A 26028-nucleotide genomic window follows, 5' to 3' on the forward strand; every position below is an offset into this window, starting at 1 on the left:
TCTGAGGAAAAAAAAATATATATATATATATATATATATATACAGATTATCTCTTAAAAATTATGTTTATAATTTTATGAAATGTGGATAAAAAACTGCCATATACTGTTTCCTTGGATAGTTGATTAGGGGGAAATCTAATTAGAGGTCATTAAGCAAAATTGAGGATGTGCATTTTTTTCCTGACATTTTTATTGATCTTAGGCATTTGGCAGAATATGTGCACTTTTGTTCTCAGTAGGTCCAGCGCCAGGCACCTCCCTTATCTAATAAATGGCTAATATAATTTGTCTTCAGTAGGATGACTAACAGCTGGATACCCAGTGCTTAAAAATCAATTGAAATGGTATGGCTTTAAGGAGCTAAGAATTATTAAACCAATGCTATGAATCAGTGCTATTTCACATCTCTTCCTATGGACTGATTTCCCAGTAGAAATGTTTTTAATGACTTGATGTTTAATAAAGCAATAGCTCTGGGTGAGGCATATCCTTGAAAAAAGATGTATTTGGAATGAGTAATTCTGTATCATTCCAATCGAAGAAAATGTTGAATAATCAAGTAAGATTAATACACATTCAATTACATCCTTGATTGAGATAATTCTCTGTTGGGAGAGAGGTTGTCCTGTGCACTATAGGATGCTTAGCAATAGTCCTGGCTCCGCCCACTAGATTCTACCCACCACACCATAGAAAAATGCCTTCAAACCTTGCAGAGGTCCCAAAATCGGTCCTAGTTGAGACCTCTGAACTAGGACGAGCTTCTCTGGTTAATATGATTAATGTTTCTTTCCCCCAAGTTATGTATATTCATGTGACTCAATATTGTAGATACCATGATCGCCCACCTGAACTAGGGCAAAACCTACCTGATTGTTTTCCGGCATCCTTTCTGACTCCTGTTTTCCGAATTGTAATGTTTTCAAAAAACCACGCTTCCTGGTGGCTCCTTGCTGTATTCAGAACAGTGGCCCAAGTCTCTAACGTGCCCTGCAGCCCCTTCTGCAGCCTTCCTCACCGCTTCCCCCTTGGTTTTCTCTCTGTTCTCTGAACTAGCCGTGGCCCTTCCTGACATCGGGGTTCCCTCGGGGCAGGCTCACCTCCCCTAGTTAGGTAAAGCCACCAATTGGATATGCTCAACAGCTTCACCATAATGCCTTGTTTATAGCTGGAATTTTGCATGTAAATTTATGGTTCTGTGGTTAATGTCTCTGTTTTTCCCTGGACTGATGGGAATTGGTTTGATTTGGAATTTTGGTGCTCACCATGTATTTCCCAGCAACTGTTTTTTTGCATGAGTATACACATTCAGTCATTCGAGGCGGCCAGACCAATTAAGTGACAGCCCAGGTCTACTTGGGAGTTGCCAACCCAATCTTTGGTGAATAGCACACACTGAGTGGATGTCAGCCTTTCATCGAAATGGACCTTACAATTCCACACAGCCAAGAAGTGCTCCGATTTATTCCAGTTCATGCTGATTATACGTGTACTTGGAATTCATGCCCACTTTCTTCATGCACCACAATATGCCTCTTGCTTGGTGACATTGTCCAGCTGCGACTACAATTTGCTATCTTCCCAGGAGCAGTACTGAGTTCCACCTGGCCGCTCCGTCTCCCTCAGCACCCGGGAAGCTCAGCTAGGTCAAGGCAATTAGAAGTTAGGAGGAAACCAAACAGTGATCCAGGAAGCTGGATTTTTAAAAAATCACCACCCAGCTATGCAAAAAGGAACGCCATCGCCTTACAGAAGTCAAGAACGGGACATGCTATTTTAAAAGCAACTTAAAAAAAATTATTCTCAAAAGAAAATACTGCAGATTTGTCCGTGTTTTGTTTACTGTTATGCTTAATTCTGTATACGTGTGAGTGCCATTATTTTGAAACCTAAGTACATTAAAATATTGATGGGAAACCCTCGAGCATTAAAGTTCTGTGTACGTCCCTGCTAGGTGTGGGCAGGCCCTGAGGAGGTCGACAAAGCCCTGCTAGCCACCGGCTGTGGGAACGTGGCTCCGGGTCCCATCATCACACCAAGTAACACATTCACTGCCATCTTCCAGTCTCAGGAGACGCCAGCTCAGGGCTTCTCTGCGTCCTTTGTTAGCCGTAAGTAACCCTAAGAACCAAACCCAGAGGTCTTTGCGGGGGTGTGGTTGTCGCAGGCCGGCAGGGTTAGCTAAACCTGGGGGTCTAGGGGATGAACGTGGGGGTCTACGGGGAGGATGAGTCACCGAATCCTGAGAAGACACCTCTCTTCCAAATATCAACGAGAACAGAACCGAATTGAGAAGTGATATAAAAGCCATGAGAGGCACTAGCCAACGTCTAGAAATAAGCCTGGCACCCAGAGTGGGCTGATATTGGGCAGAAGCACAGGTGGCTAGTTAGTTAGCAAACAACCAAGTGTGGCTGGCCTGTGACACCTTGACTGCAAAATCCCCTGGGGGGCTTGAAACACATGCAGATTCCTGAGCCTCACCCCAGGCCTGTCTGAATTCAGAATTTCCATAAGCAATGTCTTGTGTGTTTTTTTTTTTTTTTTTTTTGAGACGGAGTCTCACTCTGTCACCAGGCTGCAGTGCAGTGGTGCAATCTCGGCTCACCGCAACCTCTACCTCCTGGGTTCAAGCAACTCTCCTGCCTTAGCCTCCCTAGTAGCTGGGACTACAGGCTCGCACCACCATGCCCAGCTAATTTTTTTTTTTTTTTTTTTTTGTATTTTTAGTAGAAACGGGGTTTCACCATGTTGGCCAGGATGGTCTCGATTTCTAGACCTCGTGAACTGCCCTCCTCGGCCTCCCAAAGCTGGCGTGAGCCACCGTTCCCGGCCGGTCTTGCATGTTTTAACTCTAGTCCATAGGGTTTTCATGCTCAGTCAACTATGGGAGCCAGTTTCTTTGGGACTGTTCCTTCCTAATTTTGGTTGGGAAGGATGGATCTACTTTTCTAGCTACTGTACACTATTAGATTTGTGGGAAATGTAGCAGTTTTCAAATCAGAGAAGCAAGGGTGTGTGTCTGTTGGCTGAGTTAAATCAAGAGTAGCTGACTCGTAGCAAACCACTGTTTGGGGAAAAGTTTGAGGAAAGGAATTGGAGGAAATAATACAATAGACAGGTGTTTCAGACTGAATCAGAGAGTGCTGGAAAGGAAGTACTGAAAGACAACCCCAGACTAAATCTTAGGTCTGCAGGTGGTTCACTGTGTAAGTGTACATGTGTGTACTTGTATGTGTTTTAATGTCAATTTAAAAGAATACAGATATTTTCATGCTTGATAGATCAGAGAGTGAAGTGGATTAACTAGTCAATGGTTATATGAAAACAAATCATTTTAGTGCTGAAAAGATATTTCTTTTTGTTTCAAAAACCAGGGATGCATGTAAGAATTTGATAAGAGTTGAGATTAATAAATCCAGCTAGTTTTAAAAAGCAACCATTGTTTTGGCTAGATTACAATGGTAATGAAAAGAGCAGTTTTCTAATAATAAGACATTTTAAAAACATTAATTGTGTAAAGTACTAATCAAGTGCAAATCATTTTTTATCAGTTTTATTTCTTTATCTACATGAACCATATTCGATCTTTGCTCATTTATCCTTTCTTAATACCTTGATATTAAGGCGGTTGCAGTAGATTTGTGATACTATTTCTAAGACTCAGCCCATAAAACTCTGCAGCTTTTTCTAAAAATATATAATGTTCTTGTTATGCACATATGTATGTTTTTAAATCAGAGCTTTATTCTCTTCGTTCTTGCTTCTTCTATTTGGAATATCTCAGGGAACGATGTCTCTAGAGAATTTAGGAACATGCATCTTTCCTTCACTGACAAAATAGATACATGAAAAAAAAAATGGTCTGATGATGACGTTTTGTTCCCACATAGGATGCGGAAGTAATTTCACTGGCCTTTCAGGTTACATCATTTCTCCAAATTACCCAAAACAATATGACAACAACATGAATTGCATCTATGTCATAGAGGCTAATCCTCCGTCAGTGGTCCTCTTGACTTTTGTGTCTTTCCACTTAGAAGGTAAGTTTATTCTTTTAAAAAAAATTATGTTTCATTGACAAACAAAAATTTTATATTTATGGCGTACAACATGTTTTGACATATGTACATGTTGTGGAGTGGCTAAATCCAGTTAATGAGCATGTCTACTCACTGATTTACCACTTTTTGTGGTGAGAGCATTTAAAATCTCTCTTAGCAGTTTTTAAGTATTCGGCAAGTACTTAAGTATTTCAGGTGTTCAACCTTGTTATTAGCTATGGGCACCATGTTGTACAGTAGATCTCCTGAACTTATTCCTCCTGGCTGAAAGTTTGTATCCTGTGACCAGCATATCCTAAATCTCCACTCCCACATACCTTCCCAACCTCTGGTAACCATCATTCTACTCTCTGCTTCTATGAGTTCTACATTTTTAGATTCCTCATGCTAGTGAGATCATGTAATATTTGCCTTTCTATGTGTAGCTTGTTTCACTTAGCATAATGTCCTCCAGGTTCATCCATGTTGTCAAAAATGACAAGATTTCTTTCTTTTTTAAGGCCAAAGAGTATTCCATTGTGCATATCTACTACATTTTCTTTATCCATTCATTCATTGATGGACACTCAGGTCGATTCCATTTCTTGGCCATTATGAATCATGCTGCAATGAACACGACAGTACAGATAATCTCTTTGACACACTGATTTGATTTCCTTTGGATCTGTGCCCAGAAGTGAACTTGCCAGATCATATGGTAGTTCTATTTTTAACGTTTTGGAAAACTGCCATGCATATTTCCATAATGGCTGCACTAATTTACATTCCTATCAAGAGTGTATAAGGAAAAGTTCCCTTTTCTCCACATCCTTGCCAAAACTTATCTCTTGTCTTTTGATAATAGCCATGGAAGATAAGTTTATTCTTAAGTAAACTCTAACTGATTCTTCAAAAATGAGTGAGGAGTAAGTAGAGGCAGAAGTCTAAAACTCACCATTTAAAGAAAGTATTGAAAATATGTTAGGGTAGATTTCATGTAAACATGATTAAAATTTCATCCAATTTTTAAAACACAAGTATTATTTTACGTATTCCATCCAGAAGTAAAAAAATATATAATGAAAGGACTTTAGGAACACAAGTATTGCATAAATTGCTTAAAGAAAATAAGTCTGAAATGTTTCATGTTAACATAGCTTTTAATTTATTCATTTGTGTTTAAAGTTTATACACATACATGTGCACACACGCACCCACATTCGTGCACACACTATTAACCAAACCAGTGAGAGAAACTGTCTTGTTGAGTCAACATAGGTGTTCAACAAATATTGAATGGGTGAGTGAATTAATAAAATTAATATAGGCTGGGTGCGGTGGCTCACGTCTGTAATCCCAGCACTTTGGGAGGCTGAGGTGGGCGGATCACCTGAGGTCAGGAGTTCAAGACCAGCCTGACCAACGTGGAGAAAACCTGTCTCTATTAAAAATATAAAATTAGCCGGGCGTGGTGGCACATGCCTGTGATCCCAGCTACTCAGGAGGCTGAGGCAGGAGAATTGCTTGAACCCGGGAGGCAGAGGTTGTGGTGAGCCAAGATCGTGCCATTGCATTCCAGCCTGGGCAACAAGAGCAAACCTCTGTCTCAAAAAAAAAATTAATATATGTGCCCTGCTTTTATTAAATATTACCATGGGGTGTTCTTTCTTCTGCTTCATCTCGGTCATCTTCATCTTCTCAGTCCTCACTCCTCAGTGCCTGAGCTCCCGACCGCTAGCGCCCCTCTGTGTTCATTCTCCCATTCTAGGGAATGGGCTGTTGGCAGAGGGAACAGTGGAGATGCTGATTTGGGTTGGGCTTTGACTGACAATAGACACAACTTGGTGTTTAATGGAGGCTTTGACACAGTGGAAAGGAAATCCCTTCAAATAGACGGGTAATTTCAACCACTCATAACCATATTAATTTTTTTTTACATATCAACTTTCTATTTCTAAACCACAATTTATCTGCAAATTTGTCAAGCTACCTTGGTATATTCGAAATTTCTTACTCTTGGGCCAGTCTCTCATGGCAGTGAAAAGTTACACTTTGCAAAATGTTCTATAGCATTCAACATCTGGAAAATCTATGGTTTATAAAAATGACATGTCAGAACTCATAAATGGATAAATTTAACAAAACCTTTTTCACTTAATCCTTTTTCCTATGACCTCACTGCCTTTTCCTATATCTCTGCAGTTGTAATTTTTGGCACATGTGTTTGCTTAAAACAATGCCAAGTATAAATCAATGTATGTCACTGTAAAAACAGAATATAAAGTAAAATGGCATCTTTTCAGCATTTGCTAGCACAAAATCCCAGTACCATAAAAAGATGCCCATGATATATGAAGGCTTGAGGGAGGGTAAAATAGTTTGTATAGGATGATCCACTTTTCTTTTTAAAATAACATGTGTGTGAATAAAATCTATAAGGCTATTAAACCAGTACATCGAGAGTTGTCACCACTGTGTGACAGATTTATTCGAGATGCTTATTCTTTATAGCTTTTATGTTATTTTTATAATTGAGGACAATTATTTTAATAGCAGGGGAACAACATGTGGCTTGGATTTTGTGTTTGTGCTCGTTAAGTTAAATAAACAGTGCATCTCACAAGACCATATCATTCAGACTAAGAAAGGAGACTCTAGTAATTATACTATAAAGCCACAGAAAGCACTGCTGATACCAGTGATATATGTATTATTATAAGAGACTCTATAGTGACCTGAGGCAGCTCCCTGAGCTCAGTTGATCAGGTGAGATAAAGGGGAGCAACCCTGGAATATTTCACTGTAGTACAGGGAAAGTGAGCACAGCATTTAGGATGGATCTTAATGACAAGTCAGCCACTTACTGCTATTCAAGTGGCTTTGTGCAAATTACTTCAGCTTCATTTCTGATACTTACTTATATATATAGAGCACTTTGCTATATATATGTGTGTGTCTAATATATATATATATGTATATGTATATATGTATATATGTATAATGGTAGTTCTGAAAATCAGATAATGTTAGATTGATTTCTGCTTCCACTAGTGGATTTGCCAATCCTCACCCAGTTGAAGACTGATTCTTTTCTAAGATGATATCCTTACGACAATGCCTTGTGACATTTCCAGTGTTTAAGTGTTCAGCATTTTCAAACTGCTGCCTGAGCAATTTCTGGCTATAGATTCATCGAATTACGATGATTCCCCAAAAGGGTGGCATTAATCAAATTTATTTTATAATTAGGTTCTTATCCTTAACCATACCAATGCTGACATTTAATGAATACCATCACCAAGCTAGAGATTCGCTAGCTACAGTAAAAGTAACCTTTCCCCAGCCCTTCTAAAGTGAGCCTGAGGGATTCATGTGCAATATATTGTGATGAAACTGAGAATTGCTCTCAGGGAAGGTCATAGCTTTATCGAAGGAGCCTTGGCCTTTCTAGCTGCTATAGGCGCTTGAAACTGTTTCTGAGAGACTCTATTCAAATGGCTAAGCATTTCTGAGCCCAGGATCCCAGCAGAGCCAGTGTTGACTTAGGTGGTGATGAAGGTTCTAGATCTGTCATCTTGGTGGACCATTAGCACAAAAGGTGGAATTGGCAAGGAAAAGATGTGATATCCCAGGCTACAGAATACTGTGAGGAAACACACTTGTCCCTGTACGGCATCTACTAAACATTGACAACTGCTTAGGGAAGGTTTTATTATGAAGGGAAAAATACAGATTGTTGAACCACACGCTACTCTTAGGTTACAAAGGCTCAGTGACCTACTTTCCGCTTACCACAAAGTAAGTTGCTCCAAGTTTAATGTTGGTCTGAATTTCTCTAACTTTCTCATTACATTTCCAATACTAGACATTCCATGAACTACAGAGTATTGATGTTTGTCCTTATTTTGGAGTCTGGTATTATTAAATAAATGCTTATTTTATTTTCCCAAATATTAAACAGTCCAAAAATAAACTTTTATGTTCTCGTTATTCATTTAGCCAACTAGATGCCCTCAATCTGCTAAAAAAAAAAAAATTATAGATCCAGTTTTCTTCACAGATAAAGCACTTCTGAGGCAAACTGAAGCAAGCCAGTGCCTTCTAAACCTGATCATTCTTTCATTAAAATTAGATAGTAGGCCGGGCACAGTGGCTCACGCCTGTAATCCCAGCACTTTGGGAGGCCAAGGTGGGAGGCTCATGAGGTCAGGAGATGGAGACCGTCTTGGCTAACACGGTGAAACCCCGTCTCTACTAAACAAAATACAAAAAATTTGCCGGGCGTGGTGGTGGGCGCCTGTAGTCCCAGCTACTCAGGAGGCTGAGGCAGGAGAATGGTGTGAACCCAGGAGGTGGAGCTTGCAGTGAGCCAAGATTGCACCACTGCACTCCAGCCTGGGGGACAGAGCGAGACTCCATGTCAAAAAAAAAAAAAAAAAAAAATTAGATAGTAGCATTAATTCACCTTGGTGATCATGAGGAATTTAGAAATTCTCAATTTAAAAATTCTACATGCAGTAAACTGTAAACTCAGTTTTTCTCAGATCCAGTAATTCTTGACAAGTATTAGAGGGTGCAGCAGAACTTAGCACATGAGATGGAAGCACCAAAGGGACAAATGCCTTTACTCATTGTCCTCTAGAGATGGCTTCAAAGCCCCAAGAGGAGTGTGCCCAGATTCACACCTAATATTTGCCTAAATTCTCTTTGGTTAACTTAAGTCCCAATTTATGGGTTATACCTAATAGAAAGCTTAAAGAAAAAAAGTTAAAAAAAAAAAAAGTTTTAGATTTTTCTTTTTGACTTTTTTCCCCATCAAGAAGCACAATAAATGAGTTTTGCCAGTTTTCTTTAAAATGTTTTAAAAACTAGTATTGCTCAACTACTGTTTTTTCTCTTTGCTTTCTCAGTTATTTCTAAAGAATTCAGAATGTGGTCGCATTTCACATTATTTTAGAAAAAATTGGGCGATGGTCCTTTTGAAATGTTTCCTATTGATATTTTATTCAATTGGCAGAGCACTAGAGCGGATGGTGTCGTTTCTGTGAAATCGCTTGTTTGCCTGTGTTACGCTCGAATTTGCTTTACTTTGTTTGACCTTTGTGCACAATGGAACTTAGCTGTATGCTAGTACCTGCTTCCCCCTCCTCTGAATCATGCCTCCGTAGAGGAGACCAGTCTGCCAGCTACTCAGGGTAGAGTTAACTAGACAGATGACAGATCTCAGTCACTGCTGCCCGGGAATTCATGTGCCTCTGCCTAGAACCCGTTTCTTTCCCTCCTTCCTTTCCTCCCTTCCTCCCTGCCTCCCTCCCTCCCTCCCTCCCTCCCTCCCTCCTTCTTTCCTTCCTTCCTTCCTTCCCAGAGGCTTGCTCTATTGCCCACGCTGGACTACAGTGATACAATCTCAGCTCACTGCAACCTCCACTTCCTGGGTTCAAGCAAGTCTCATGGCTCAGCCTCCTGAGTAGCTGAGATTATAGGCACCAGCCACCATGCCTGGCTAATTGTTGTATTTTAGGCTAATTGAGGCTGGTCTCAAACTCCTGACCTCAAGTAATCTGCCTGCCTCAGCCTCCCAAAGTGTTGGGATTACAGGCGTGAGCCACTGTACCTGGCCCCTAGAACCCATTTCTATTTTCTGAAAATACTTGATGTTATCTACAACATGAAAATATTCCAAACAAAGGGCTTTCCCTCATCTCTAGTCTTCTTTGGTATCTCTGCCCACCCCCTTCCCCGACTTTGGAGAAAAATTGTGGTCCGACTCTAAATCCAGCAAATTTATTCTATTTGTGGAATTACTCATCCTTAGTTTTCCTTCAATTCTCTCATAGTTCTTAGAACTATGATGAAGTTTGGAATTAGACGTTGCTCAGTAATAAATCCCAGCAAAATAGAACAAAAAATTAAATTTTACTACATGGCATAGAGCCTTGCCCATTTCAAACAATGAATATATTTTAAAGTTTTTAGGAAGGATGGAAAATAGTCATAAAACAAATTATAGGGAATCGTTTTACAGCTTAGAGATTTCAGTAGTAAATGTCTATCAAGTCACTTGTTGAAGATAGAGTTAAGAATTACTGGACTTCCTGGTCCCATGACGTGGACTCTAGTCCACGGAGAAAGTATTGTTCAATTTCAGGGTGCTTCTCTTCCTCACAAGTTCGCATATGTCTGATCGAATGCCGCCTCTTGGTCATAAACTCAACTTTGATATCCATCTTGCTCCTTGAAGAACTTTTGCCAAACCTCAACTAAGTTTCCTTCTCTCCCTAGAAGACAATCACCCCAATTATGAGAGTTTTGTGTATATTTTGATTATACATGCAATTGGCTCTTCCAATAATGATGAGAAAGTGTTTAATGTAATTATTTTCTGATGCCTTTAGTCTGTTACCAAGCACCTTCTCACTGAAGAATCGTGCTGATATTTTTGACCTAATGCAGTGATGGGATATATAGAACTTTAGAATTTGATGTATGTGTGTAAAGTACTTAATGCCTAGTGACACACATATCTCATTTTCTTGCATATTACTTTGTTCATGTTAATTTTTGATATTTTCTTAGACTTTAACTAATTTTACCAACTTCTAATATTATGTACATGTTTGATTTCTTTTGGACAAAATTTGAAACGGCATAACATCCTACCTTAAATAAATAACTACTAGAAAGGATACAAGAATGTTTTAATCCATGAAATAAGCTGCCAGATATTATAACTTTTATATTTTACTGAATCAGGCTTTGAGAAGGAGCAGACTGTCTTAAATAATTGGTTTAGTTAGTTGATATTCTATTGCCATCTACAAAAAATCTAAAATCCCTTCTCAACTTCCTCTGCATTTCCCCAACAAACTTCCTTATTGTTCAATATAGGCATTTAATAAATTGTTAATGAGTTTTAATTGTATCTCGTTGATAAACTCGTTGACATAATCTCGAGTTTGATTATGTAACTGCGATTTCATGAATGAACTTTCTGTATTTCAACTAGTTCCTTTAATCAACTATTTGTCAACATAATCAAGTATAAGTGACACTTTACTTTATGTTTCACAGCCTTTTCACTGTTTTCTAAGACAACTGCCACTGTGATCAACTATATCATTAGCCCAACAACTGAACAACTAACTCTTTAATACTTAAAGAACACATGCATAGCAGCCTATTTGATCAAATGTGGGACCAAGATTTCAATCCAGCATCAGCAGTTTTTACCTACATTCTGTGATTTTGGTTTTATAACTTGATATATTGTTGCTAAAGACGTTTCTGTAACTAATGCACAATTGTTTTATTCTCAAACTCATCTACTTTAAATTTTTTTTAGTTCCAGTGGAGCTTTTGATGTCTTAAAGACAAATACTGAGGTTATAACTAAGGTATATAATTTGGCAATATTCAAGCCATGAATCTGAGTTTAATTTATTTCTTTTTTGTCCTCTTTTTCCAACATCATATTGCTTCTAATTACATGAAAAGGCCATTGAAATTCAGTCTTTCATGCTTTCAACTTGTAGATTTATACCCAATTAGAAATATTTCTATTCCAGCGTTTTCAAAATAAGGGAATTCTTTGAGGTTAATTTAAAAATGTATATCTTGAATTGATACCTCAAGATTTCTGCAGACTGAATAGAAACTTAGCTAAGGAGCTGAATGTATTCTTAAAATGATTTAAGAATGTGTGGTAACTCTTTAATGCACAGATATACTTTTAAAAAGTATTTATCAAGATTCTTTGAGTGGCAAATTATCTTCAAGTTAGCTTAGATACAAAGTAGGGTTTATAAGAAAGATACTGGGTGTTTTCATTTCATCAAAGGAAGGGCTTCTAGAACAAAGGAAACCAGGGACAAGAATCTGTCAGCATGCTCTCTCTTCCCCACTCTTTTTGCTGCTTTCTGCACAATAACTTCTTTTTCCCTTATGGCAGCCTGGCTTCCTTAATGTGTCAGGAAACATGGCTGCAGACATTTTTTAAGTTTAGTATCTTTGGCTCCTACCATAGACTCTTATTCTGTTGCAGTTTGAACACATCTGATTGGCCTGTATTGGGTCTCATGCCATGCCTTGCCATTCATTGACTGGAATTATCAATCAATCAGTCAACCATGGTCAGGATGGTGGAGTTGTGTAAACAATAGCAACAGTGACTCTAATCACAAAAATATCTACCATATCCATTAGGAGGTTTTATGTCACAATTAACAGGAAACTCGATTCAACCTGGTTTAAACACAAAGGAGCAATTCATTGGTTTTTAATTCTGGAAGGTTTCAAAGTTGGGTGTGCTGCAAATCTCTTAATTCAGCATTTTAATTATGTCATCAAATATTTGACTGTTTCTGTTTTTACTTTGTGCTGCTTCAGTGTGAGCCTCACCCTGAGGCTGGCTCCTCTCATTGCTGTAGGGTTGCTGCTCTCACAGTGGGTACTCCTCACTCACATCAGAAAGAGAGATGGCTTCTATCCCGTGGTATGCTAGAGTTGGCGTGCACCACCTTGCAAGAGTCAATTTTGCTCATCTATTCCTATTCTGCGTTTAATGACTTGTTGTTAATAGCTTGAAATTGGCTATCATGGGAGTGTTTATACGATGGAAATTGGCAAATGCCACAAATCTCTCGGAGAGTTGGTTGTTATATTTACCAGCATACTACTGCCTGTATTCCAAATTCCAAATGTCAAACAAGGCTGTCGAAATTCACCTTTGTTGAATTGGATTAGGCCACACGTCCACCTTTGAACCAAGGTCTATGGCCAGGGGACTTGAAATTATAAAGTAAGTGTTCATAATGATTTTGTCAGCGTGCTCTTATAGGAAGAGTATTCTAACAGCAAACAGCAAACAGGATGTCTGATTTCAGAGTCCACTGTGCCATAGTATGTGTTTACATAAAATAATGTAGTTTTGGTCATTCCCAATGGGGAATTTGTAAAATTTCTGTGTTGGGGTGATGTGGATCATTAAACATATGTTCAAGTTAGCATCTCCGTGAAATAAAATTATTTTGTTCTTGTGGTTTGTAAATGAAAATGGGAAAATATTTCACATCGTTAATCATCAGAGCAATTAAAATTAAATATCACAATGAAGTTTCGTTTCACATGCACTAGAATGGCTAAAATTAAAAAGACTGACAATGTCAAATGTTGGCATCCCTGCAGAGCACTGGAAGTCCTACACATCCCTGGCGAGAATGTATACTGATGTAACTACTATGAGATATAGTTTGGCAGTTTCTTATAAAATTAAATACATACCTAATTTGGGGGCTAATAATTTCACTCCAAGTTATATACCCAAAAGAACTGAAAACACCACGTGCCCACACAAAATCTCACACATGAATGTTCATAGCAGCATTATCCATCATAGCCAAAAGGTGGAAACAAACCAAATGTCTGTCAACTGATGAATAGATAAACAAAATGTGGTATCGCTATAAAAAGGAATATATTCAGCCATAAAGAGGAATGACGTACTGACACATGCTACAACATGGATGGACCTCAAAAACATTACATTGAGTAAAAGAAGCCAGCCGCAACAGGTCACATATTGCATGATTTTATTCATGTGAAATGTCCAGAATAGACAAATCCATAGAGGCAGAAAGTAGTTTAGTAATTGCCTAGGGCGGGAGACCATATACAGGAAGGATGATACTGGAGTGATTGATAATGGGCATAACATTTTCCTATGGGCAATGAAAACGTAGAATTGGGAAGAATGTCAGATGCCAAAAATGCTGTGGGAGAGTAAGCCGGCAACACCAATGTAGGGATCATTCGATAACCTGAAAAAGAATCTTACCTTAGTGCCAGTATCTAACTTCTAAAAACTTACTCTGATGAAATAATGAAAGACTTCCTCAAATATTTATGTACAGGAATGTTTTTTTCAACTATATCTTTATTTACAGAAATGTGGAGAATATAGAATTTCAAGCAATAGGGGATTGATGGAACGTGGGATGGCACATCTATATGTTCGAATTTGATATAGGCATTAATATGTTGGCACAAAAGTTATTGCAGTTTTTTTCCATTCCTTTCATAATAATATAATGTTTTATTTTATTTTATTTGAGATGGAGTCTTGCTCTGTCACCCAGGCTGGAGTTAAGTGACGCGATCTCAGCTCACTGTAACCTCTGCCTCCCAAGTTCAAGTGTTTCTTCTGCCCTCAGCCTCCTGAGTAGCTGGGACTACAGGCGTGCACCACCACAGCTGACTAACTTTTGTATTTTTAGTAGAGACAGGGTTTTGCCATGTTGCCCAGGCTGGCCTCGAATTCCTGACCTCAGGTGATCCGCCTGCCTCGGCCTCCCAAAGTGCTGGGATTACAGGTGTGAGCCACCATGCCTGGCCCTAATATAATGTTTTAGAAGAATATTTAATCACAAACAAATGCATGATGGATGTAATTTCATATTGATACAAATTAGGCTACAATATGGGTGTCATTTCATATTAATACAAATTAGGTATGATCCAGTTAATATTTTAACAGTATGTGTTCACCTACAAAAATCACTGGATATGTTGTAGTGGACAAATGTCTCTTTAATTTCTTGTTTATTTTCTTTTATATTTTTCTTTGGTGGATGGTAGGCTGGAGCATATATTCGCATTATAATTAGCAAACAAAACAATAATATGTATTTTATAGTCCTTAAACTCTTTTGCTAATAGTGTTTGTGTGAACATCTAAAACGGTTGTTCAATAAACAGTAAGGAGTTTCTAATGATAACTCCATGGTAGGAGTCCCTTATCTGGACATAAGCTTGGAGCAAGTTTCCTCAGTAGCAGCGCTATTGACATGTTGGGCTAGGTAGTTTTTTGTAGGTCCCAGAGGGTCCCGGGTGTAGGGGCTGCCCCGTGTATAGCAGCACCTTCAGGAGCATCCCTGGTCTCTCCTCCAATCTACAGTGTGACAGCAAAAATGCCTTCAGATAGTGCCAGGTGTTCTTGGGGAGGCAACACGGTCCCCAGTTTACAGTCACTGAATTAAAGGAACCGTATTTAAAGAAAGGAAATTCTGAATTGTTTCAAAGTGGAATGTGTCTATTGTGAAGTTCTACCTGTTTTCTCATACCTGTGCTTGTTTCGTAGTTAGAGTAAACATCGTTTCAACAGGAAACTAAGTTAAATATCTCTTGTTTCTCATTTTAATTTTTATAGCAATTGCATGAATCATCATCACATTTTTGTTTTTACGTTTACGGCATTAATTGTTTGTGTTGGTTCTGATCATAATGTGGTTGTTTCATGCCTTGTCCAGCTCGTTCTGCTGTGACAGGAAGCTGCGTCAATGATGGCGTGCACATTATCAGAGGTTACAGCCTCACGTCCACCCCATTTGCTACTGTGTGTGGGAATGAGATGCCAGCTCCCCTCACCATCGCCGGGCCGGTTCTGCTTAACTTCTACTCCAACGAGCAAATCACAGACTTTGGATTCAAGTTTTCCTATAGGATAATCTGTGAGTAGCCATAATGACAGAGTTTGGAATTTTCTTCTTTCCTGAGTAATTTATACAATGAGTTTTCACAATGATTCATACAGCACCAACTTGAAGATTCAGAGAATTTAAGAGAAAAAAATTGTCAATGAGGTTCATGGTAAAAAAAAAAAAAATACACGTTTTTTCTTAAAAAGAAGAGGACCTTTTTTATGAACTTTGGCTAGAACTACTCTGAAAATCAAATGAAGAATTGACCTTTGTTTTGTAATTTAAGTTAAATAAATACTACTGCTTTTTTTTTGTTTTTCATCCCTTATACAAAATTGCCTGTTAGTCAAATTATCCAGATGCCTGTTTTATTTCCCCAAGTCATTTTGCTAATACAATAATTAATGTTTTATATATTTAGAAGAAATATAAGAGAATGTCTTTACAATCTGATAGGAAAGAATATTTTAAAACACTATGCAAAAAGCACAAGCCCTAAAGGAAAAGATTGACATATTAAACTATGCTATAATTTACAACTTCTCTGTATCAAAGGCAAAGAGAAAAGAGGAGCAACGGACTGGAAAGAGGCATTTGTTGCTACCCAGAACATTCTAAGGTTGCATTTCCCGATCTTAAATAGTCTTTTCCCCTCCTGCCTGGTTAGTTTGCTGACAATATTTTTATACTATCTAATGGACATCTCAGCTGCAGTCAAACTGGCACATAAATCTTGTAACATCTTTCTTGGGTCTGTTTCATCTTTGCTCCACCAAACCCACTGCTAAAGGTAGAAAGCTAAATAGTTTCCCTTGGAATAAATTACCGTTCCCATCCACAGAGAAGACTAAAAACATGTATTTACTTCTGAAAAGGGCCTCCATAATTTGCTCACATTAGCTGCTATCTGCATCCTGACTCCCACAGTCTGTAAAGTATGATTACATATGGCCGTGTAGCTCTGTTGGCTCAAGCAGAATAGAACCGCGCAATTAACATTTCCTCTCCCGTCGTCTTGTTGAATAAAGAGAAGGATTGATTTGTTTTATTCTTTTGGCACAAGTGCTGCTTTGGAGAGGTAAACTCCTGCTTTATTTTCTTCTTCTCTTTAATCCCTCATTTTCCTACGAGGAAGTAGTCAAGATTCAACATATTCTAGTATAAGAGTCCCACTTAAAGAGTGTCGTTCATGTTAAGACTTCAATTGCTGATATTGTGCAAAGATGGGAGTTATTTAGGCCTTGATAAACTTCCAGAGACCACATAATTGTGTATAAAGTGAAAAGGAGTGATTGCTACCCATATCTGACATGTAATTCACTTACAGATGGGCCTGGGGGTTGAAACACGCAAGTACTTACAGGCACATAGAGAAGACTGCTCCCTGCAAGGTGGGCTCAGCTGAGGCAAAAGCAGTAAAGAAATAAAGAGCCTGACATGGCAGCCACACTTTGTTCCTTATTTCTGAGGATGTAAAGTGGAACGTGTCCATTGATAGTGTAGAAACCATGGAAATACTTCACAATGCGTTAACCCCATTATAATTTTAGAATCATAAAACAAGATATATATAGATAGGTCTTTCCACTGCAGTGAGATTGATCATCAGGAGATACAATCTGATCCTCATATGTAAACCCAAGCAAAAATAATCATTTTATATTGTAGATAAGAGGGCTTTATTACATTTTTATGTCTGTTGTTTTATTGACTAATGGGTCTAGCTGAAGGCTCTGAGCTGTTAATTGCTGGAATCCTGGAGAGGAATGGGCCTGGCCTCCTCCTGCTTGTTAAGGATTGAGGATCAGTGATATTAATACAAACTGGGGCAAGTTTAGTCCTTACCAGTCTCAGAACTGACTGCAAATACACCAGACTGGAGAGCTATGCACTTGAGCCCACAGAAGGAACTAAACTGGAAAGTTCCAAAAAGATTTCCAGTACTTTACCTTATAATATTCTATCCCTGACAGAAGAGACATGGATCTCTACAATTTCAGATTTCCAGATCACAATCTTTCCTAGATCTATATGCCTAGAACATCATTCTGGTTGCCTTTTCCATACTTTGTTACTGCTGTCATCCCTCTCTCAACCTGTCATTGAAATACAGGGAAGGGATGGTGACACTCCAACAGGTGAAATGTTCCTTCTCGTCATTTTCACTCTGGCCATTAATGTGACTCAGACTGATTCCTTTCCAAGAAGTGCCTTTAAATATTCTTCCCTGTTTCCACCCTCTTGCTGTCTTTCATTTTCCTTCCTAGTGGAAAAATCAGAAATATGTGCAAACACAATGAAGGGAGATATCAGTCACTTTAAGAAAAATAATTATTACCTCTCTTACAGAAAAATGTACAATAGTATAGAATCTCTTAAAATCATTTTTCCATGCTGGGACTAATCATTGTTCTCTTTATATTCCCTTGTCTTCTGTTGCAGCCTGTGGTGGTGTGTTCAATTTCTCTTCTGGAATCATCACGAGTCCTTCCTATTCGTACACAGACTACCTAAACGATATGCACTGTCTGTATACCATCACCGTTAGTGACGACAAAGTGATCGAGCTCAAGTACGTAAGACAAATTGAGTTTCTTAAGAAAATCCTTTCAGCATTATTTGTAGAAGAGCCATTCCTTTATTGATGGAGAGCACTGATTCTCATCGGCAGTCTGAAGGGAAATCTACACAGAGGAGTGAGGTTCCTAGATGATAGTTCAACCTGGCAAATGACAATCCCCTTCTCCACACAAGCCAGTAGTAACTAAGGGCAAAAAACAAGCACTTGCCAGTTAAAACAGCTGTGGTAGTTTCCCAACACTTGTGAAGGAGCGTCATAAAATGGATTGTCAAGGTATAATATGCCCATCTTGAAATCAAAGGAGAGAGGAAGGGCAAGAGAAAGCTGTTGCCATTGCTGGGTATTTATTATACACAAGGAACTTTGATTTGCACTTGCCATAATTGTCTCATTGTATTCTTAAAACAGTCATATGAGGTATATATAGATTCTAGATTGGGAATTGTATAGATTTTTTTTTAAATTATACTTTAAGTTCTAGGGTACATGTGCATAACGTGCAGGTTTGTTACGTATGTATACTTGTGGGGAATTGTATAGATTATTCCCATTTCACTGATGAGGAAACTGAGGCTCAGAAGGATCAAATCGCTTTCCACAAGCAACACACACATAAAGAGTCAAAATGTGTATTCATGCCAGTCTTCCTCCAAACACCATGTCCTCAGTGTTTCCCAATACTGTCTCTCAAAGGATACATTTTCTTTTCTTTTCTTTTTTAATTTTTTTTCTGAGACAGGGTCTCACTTTCTCACCCAGGCTGGAGTGCAGTGGTGCAATCTCAGCTCACTGCAACCTCTGCCTCCCAGGTTCAAGAGATTCTCCTACCTCAGTCTCCCCAGTAGCTGGGATTACAGGCAGGCGCCACCATGCCCTGCTCATTTTTGTATTTCTGGTAGTGACAGGTTTCACCATGTTGGTCAGGCTGGTCTCGAACTTCTGACCTCAAGTGATACACCCGCCTTGGCCTCCCAAAGTGCTGGGATTATAGGCGTGAGCCACCGCACCTGGCCTCAAAGGATACATTTTCTAACTACTTAAGAAATCTATTTTTATTTCTGTGTCAGAACATCTCAAAACTGATGCTCTGAGAGATGGCTTGTGTCATTGATCACTTTTCTCCCCAGTCTTACCTATTCCCAACAAGACTGATGAGGGCGATGAAACCTCCCATTCTCCGGAATGACAAAGTTCAAGACTATTTTCACCTGACAGCCTATCTCAGTGATATATGTACGGCGTGTGGTGGGAAACTGAATGGTAATATAGTTTATGGTCATATAGGACTTTCCATATAGAAGCCTGATGGGCTAAGGCCACACCTACCTACCTACCTACCTCCCCTCTATTTGTCTGTGATCACTTTCCACCCTAAAGATCCTGTACTCCCTGCAGTTTACTTCCAGAGGCCTCGTGTATCAGTTGGCTCTCAAACTGAAAGATCTCTCTCATCAAGCCTGATTTGGTCCCTGTATCAGGCAGTAACTGTGCTATAGGCTGGGCCTCGAAGAAAACTGCAGCTCTTACCTGGACTATTTGTAGGAAAACAGAGTGTCCTTTAGGTCCTGGGGACAAAAGAACAGAAACTGTCAGATGGCCAGGAGCAGGAGGCCTGTGAAGTACGCCTGCCCAGGCGTGGAAGTGTGAGGGGGAGCCATTCGCTACTGTGACTCACTATTTGTTTTTTATATGTGTAGGATTATTGCCTTGTTCTGTTCAGGTGGCTTTAACAAAGTACCATAAACTGGGTGGCTTATAAACAACCAAAGTCTGCAAAAGTCCAAGATCAAGGCAGATTTGTTGTCTGGTGAGCTCCTGTTTTCTGGCTCATAGAAGGCACCTTCTTGCTGTATCTTCATGAGCTGGAAGGGCCTCTTTTATAAAACACTAATCCCATTTGTGAGGGGTCCTCCCCCGTGACCTAATCGCCTCCCATAGGCCCCACCTCCTAATACCATTAGCTTAGGGAACATATGAATTTAGGGGAACACAAGCATTCCGACCATGGTATACACACCACCTCATAGAGGTATGTTATATATTCTCTTTCTCCATATATATATATTTTTATATATATATACACACACATAGATATACACACATATATGTTTTTATGTATATACACATATATATTTATATATATACATATATATATTTTTATATATATACACACACATATATAATCTAAATTTTTTTTCAGTTTTCAGTCTGGATCCTGGAGCTCACCATAATCAAATTTACATCTGCATGTTTATTTTATTTTATTTTATTTTTATTATTTTACTTATTTGTTTATTTGAGACAAGCTCTCACTCTGTCACCCAGGCTGGAGTGCACTGGCATGATCTCACCTCACTGCAACCTCCACCTCCTGGGTTCAAGCATTTCTCCCACCTTAGCCTCCCGAGTAGCTGGGACTACAGGTGTGTGCCACCAGCCTGGGTAATTTTTTTTTTTTGCATATGTATATATTTTTTTATTTGGTACAGATGAAGTTTTGCCATGTTGGCCAAGCTGGTCTTGAATTCCTGACCTCAAGTGATCCACCTGCCTCAGCCTGCCAAAGTGCTGGGATTACAGGTGTGAGCCGCCGTACCCAGTCTACATCTGCAGGTTTAGAAAATTACTTATTGTGCACTAAAAGCCTACATTCTATGAAACAGATAAGATTCTAGATGTGGTAGAAGATATAGACCTTAATACAACATAAATCCTTCTACCAAGGCTCTCAAAAGATTCTGGCTACACAAGTTTTTCTGTTAATGGGCTTGTTCAGATCTCTTCTGTGCTCTCCTGGGAAAATGATGTAAAATAAAAAGCCAAAGCAGATTTAAGTCCTCTTAGAAACTCAGATTTTATCTTTCTTTGTGGATTCTTATTGTGAAAAATAAATGTGTTGTCTGTAGAGAATGAAAATGAATGCAGTGTTGTTGAAAATTATCTAGCTGTTGTTCTTCCCTGATCTTTTACAATAACATTAGATGTTATATGTGGTAAAAGAAAATCAATACATTTTTCATCTTGTTTCTCATCATCAATCTGAAAACCTTCAACCAACCAAAACCTTTTAGAAAAAAAAATTAACAGTTTTTTTTCCTCAAGGCTGTTAAAAGGAAGCGTTTATTATATATTTTCAAAATTATTCCATATTGTGAGTTATCTGTTAGAGCTACTGCCAAAATAAATTGAAAATGCAGGCTGGGCATGGTGTCCCATGCCTGTAATCCCAGCCCAGGGAGGCCGAGGTAGGTGGGTCACCTGAGGTCAGGAGTTCAAGACCAGGTTGGCCAACATGGCAGAAACCTCATCTCTACTAAAAATATATATATATAATAAAAAAAAAACCAGGCATGGTGGTGGACACCTGTAATCCCAGCTACTCGGGAGGCTGAGGCAAGAGAATCACTTGAACCAGGGAGGCAGAGGTTGCAGTGAGCCGAGATCGCACCACTGCACTCCAGCCTAGGCAACAGAGTGAGACTCTGTCTCAAAAAAAAAAAAAGAAAAAGCAGAAGAACCTACAAAAATGAGGACAGGATATCAACTATTATTTTTTTAAACAAGTTTTAAAAATAAGCTATAAAAACCCACCATAAAACTTGAAAGTAAAACCATGTAGGAAGCCTTGCTTGTTCAGGAACTCTGGAAATCATTATTTAAAATGACAAAGAATAAGGCCCAAATTAAACACAGTATAAGACAGAGAAAAGTTTAGGGATGCATGTGTCAGGATAGGTTATGCATATGGTAACAACTCCACGGCACAGCAGCTTAACTCAACAAGTTTATTTCTCGTTCGAATGAGCATGTTCAGTGTGGGCTGGCATGGAAGCTCTACTCATCATGGTCATCCAACAACCCAGGCTGATGGAAGCTTCATTTTTACATTTGCTTCCATGATCGTCACTGCAGTGGGAAGGCAATGTGGCAAAGCAAGTAGTCATTTGTAAAACTTCTTCCATAAAGTAATATGTATCCCTTCTGCTTACATTTCTGTGGTCAAAGCAACTCCTAGCAGCCATGTCAAACCAACTCCTAGCAGCCATGTCAAACCTCATAGTGTACGCCTAGGGCAATTCTACCTGTGCTGGGGAGGCAGAGAGCTGGGACCATGTGCAGAAGTGTCAGTGACCACCACAGAGATCTTAAATGTGAATTTCCTGTTCTTCACCTGACCTTAATATAAACTTCATTTTAGAAGAGGAAAATAAGACTGTGAGAAGGAGAATGGAGCTATGATTCTAAAACCAGCATATCTTCTGTTACATTAGCATGCTTCCCATAAGTTCTACTTCACTCATAAAATAACAAGGGAAGAGTAAATACGGTATTTTTAATGAGACCTAAAAAACTAAAGTATTGCTGGGATAATAAATATCTGTTCAACTTGTCAAAATTTGATCTCAGATGGACTTTAATATGCCCTGAATTCCTTGAAAGGTAAGACTGTATCTTACTCACCTTGACATCCCCAGCTACTATCACAGTTTTTGGCATATTGTAATTACTAAAAACAAATTTGGCTAAACTTTTGAACTGATCAGTAAAGTACTGTTTGATTTCTAATATTTCCTATCAAGTGAGTCTTGAATGCTCTACTGGTAGTTTTTTCCTTGTCATTTTTTGCAACAGCTAAAGCTGCAATTTAATAGAAGTCCAGATGGAAACATCAGCATTAACAAGGTACATTTCACAGGTTCAGTGATTTTGATGTGGTTCCCTCCACCTCCTGCTCGCATGACTACCTGGCAATTTACGATGGTGCCAATACCAGCGATCCCCTTCTTGGCAAATTCTGTGGTTCCAAGCGCCCACCAAACGTGAAAAGCAGGAATAATAGTATGCTCCTGGTATTCAATACAGACTCATTTCAGACAGCAAGAGGCTGGAAGATATCTTTCCGGCAGACATTGGGTAAGAATTCTGGGCTTGTAAATCCAGTTTTCAGGACTGTTACCTTTCTGCTTTATTTAATTTTTTCCCCAACTGACTATGGTTGCTTTTCCTTGAAGCTTAGAAGAATATGCCACGTAAGGGCTTGGTTTTAAAAATGTATGACATATTTTAATGTTGTAAAAAAATCACTCAACAAATGTACCCAGCACTTTGGGAGACCGAGGGGGGTGGATCACCTGAGGTCAGGAGTTCAAGACCAGCCTGGCTATTGTGGTGAAACCCCATCTTTACAAAAATACAAAAATTAGCTGGGCATGGTGGTGTGTGCCTGTAATCCCAGCTACTTGGGAGGCTGAGGTGGGAGAATTGCTTGAACCCAGGAGATGGAGGTTGCAGTGAGCCAAAATCACACCATTGCACTCTAGCCTGAGTGACAGAATGAGACTCTGTCTCAAAAAACAAACCAAACAAACAAACAAAAAATCACTTCGGTAGCACAGTGGAGGAAGGCTAGAAGAATCTACAACATGGGAAGGAAGAAACTTATGATAGAAATCTGGATGGGAAGTGTCAAAGCCTTGGATGAACCCAGAGGGGAAAGAGATAAGGGGAAGGGCAGAAATCTGAGAGATGGAAGGCAGAATATATTGGAAGCGCAGTGTTTGGACTCTGATGATATTTTAATGAGGACGTGAATTGAGGATGACTTTCTATAGGTAATTTGTTGGATGGTGGTGCCTTAGGAGACTAAGATGTAAGGGAGAAATGTTATATGTAATTTGGGGTATTTTAAGTTGGAAGACCTGTCTAAATGGAGCTGTCTAATTGGAAGCTGATGTTTGAGAAAGAATTTGGACTGGAGAGGGTGATATAGGGGAGCAGGTAAAGTTAGGTGAGAGGATAAACTGCAAATATGCCCCAGGTTACTCCCACTGCATGTGAGAAATAAATTATCCACATCAAACACTGCCTGTGAGAAATAATCACCCAGATCCAATTAACTTAGAACTTTGAATAATTTAAAATAAAAGGTAATTAATCAATTACCTGTTTGGCTATTCTAACAGCATCAGTGACACAGTCTAAGATCATTAATATTCGACTCTGGAAAGTGTTTTGATCCTTTTCCATTTGAATATCGTTGTGATTAATGTTCTAAAAATGCACAGCTCTCCAAACAAATCTCATACTCTGTGACGACTCAGAAAAATCCAGGCAGTTTTCTGTAATAATAACCCTGATTCACTTTTCAAACTTTCTCTTTCTCCCATAGTGTGGATAAACTTTGTTTCTCTGATGCAAAACAGGGTTTACCTTCAACTTCTTGGTATTGGGCATGCGAATTTTTTCATGCATTATTTGAGGAAAGCAATTAGACATTGTGTTTTGAAGGCTTCCCGGTAAACCACACACCTCAAGACAAATTGTATCAGAAAATCCCTTTGCCACCTCCCCTACTTAGCTGTTCCAACAGTAACTTGAAAGCAAGTCTCATGGCCAGTCAGAGAGCATTGCCCTAATAGAATCGTGTAAGTAAAGTAGCATACAAAAGACAGAAGGCTTTTTGAAAGAAAAATTAATTTTCCTTTGGAGTTATTATTATTTTTTTTTTGCACAGAAAAAGGATATATTCTTGCCTTTAGCATAGACTTTAGACCAAATGTCATATGCATTTGCTTTGCTACCTTTCAAGCTGTTTTTCTTTTTCCTAATATATTCTCACAAGAAAATGGTAATTGTTGTGTTAACACTCCCCTCACTGCTGTTATCTGCCTGAAGCTTCTCAAGTGAGCCAGGGTTCCCTAGCCTCATTAAATTACTATGTCTTTCCAAGCCACAAAGAAGACATTTTTAGACCTATTGTGATTTAACAGAAGGAAAAGTCTTACAGTGTCAGAAGCATTGTCTATGCGTGAGTCATTGAACAATTACAGTCACTTACTGTTTTCCGCTGGCGACAGTTAGAGAAAAGGTTTAAGTGGAGAATGTAGAAACGGAATTCCTTGCCAGCATCCTGTTACTCCTGTATTTCATGAAGATGATTTTTACCTCTTTTTCATCTGCATAAATGCCATCAGCCACTTGGAAATACTTAAAAAGTCATTGTAATTACTCTTCGATGGTAATATTTAACTGAAAACCTAAGTATTATGATTTTGCATTGCAGTGGTCTTACAAAGCTTTCAAAACCACACTGACAAGTTTATTGATCATTCTGCATAACTTTTAAATTTTGTTTCATTGTGGTTTTTGTTGTTTGTAGTGAGGAGAGGGGGAAGGAACAATAAGAATTGCTTTGATTGTAAGGTTTATAGAGTCTTTTAGTTATAGCTCTGGATGAAAACAAACTTGGCTAATAGAATGCCCCTTTTACCTCCAACTCATTTACGTAAAACAACCCTGTCTTTCTCCTAAAGAGAGGAAAATAACTTTGTGGGCCAGATAGTAGATTTTCATTTACAAGACTGTTTGTTCAGCCTGGAAAACAATATCTTCACTTAGTAAATAATTGATGTGGAGAGGAGACCATTTTAGTCTATGACATTTCTGTTTCGATCTTAACTAAAACACTAAGTAGGGTTTTGCAGATTTGCTATTTAGATTATACACTTGGCAATGTTTTATGTACATCTGCTTCAATTTTTCAAGAGTCGATGAAGAGACTGGCTTATATAATTATGTGACCATTAGGTTAATTTCGTCTTGTGCATTTGTTATATTTGTATTGCTAGTGAGTCACAGCAAATTTGGGGGAACTATCCGTAGTTGCTAATTACTAAACATGTAGTGAAATTGGGTCTCCTTTTTCCTCGCAACTTCTGCTGCTGGAGGCCCGTGTGCGTGGGATGTGAGGTAAGGAAAAAGCACATTTGGCAAGCAGGAGCTGATCTCTAACTGCAATGGACATGTAACTGCTTGTTTCCCCCATGTGCTCCAACGCTATATGAATAATTGATCCTGAATGGCTGGCAACCAGCAAAATGATTACACTGGGCTGCAGCAATCTGTGAAACTGAAATAATCTGCAAATC

The 26028-nt window shown here is 38.8% G+C and overlaps 1 protein-coding gene across 1 annotated transcript in view; it reads left to right on the forward strand.

Annotated features, from left to right (window-relative positions):
• CUBN (cubilin (intrinsic factor-cobalamin receptor)) overlaps positions 1-26028 on the forward strand; it is a 347579-nt gene that overhangs the window by 265802 nt on the left and 55749 nt on the right. The window contains exons 55-59 of the mRNA XM_011968102.1: positions 1957-2113; positions 3896-4045; positions 15349-15549; positions 17962-18091; positions 22797-23014. Of these exons, the coding sequence (XP_011823492.1) occupies positions 1957-2113; positions 3896-4045; positions 15349-15549; positions 17962-18091; positions 22797-23014 (856 nt within the window). The remainder of the gene's footprint in view (positions 1-1956; positions 2114-3895; positions 4046-15348; positions 15550-17961; positions 18092-22796; positions 23015-26028) is intronic.

Source organism: Mandrillus leucophaeus, unplaced genomic scaffold (assembly GCF_000951045.1).
Source record: "Mandrillus leucophaeus isolate KB7577 unplaced genomic scaffold, Mleu.le_1.0 Scaffold83, whole genome shotgun sequence".
NCBI lineage: Eukaryota > Metazoa > Chordata > Mammalia > Primates > Cercopithecidae > Mandrillus > Mandrillus leucophaeus.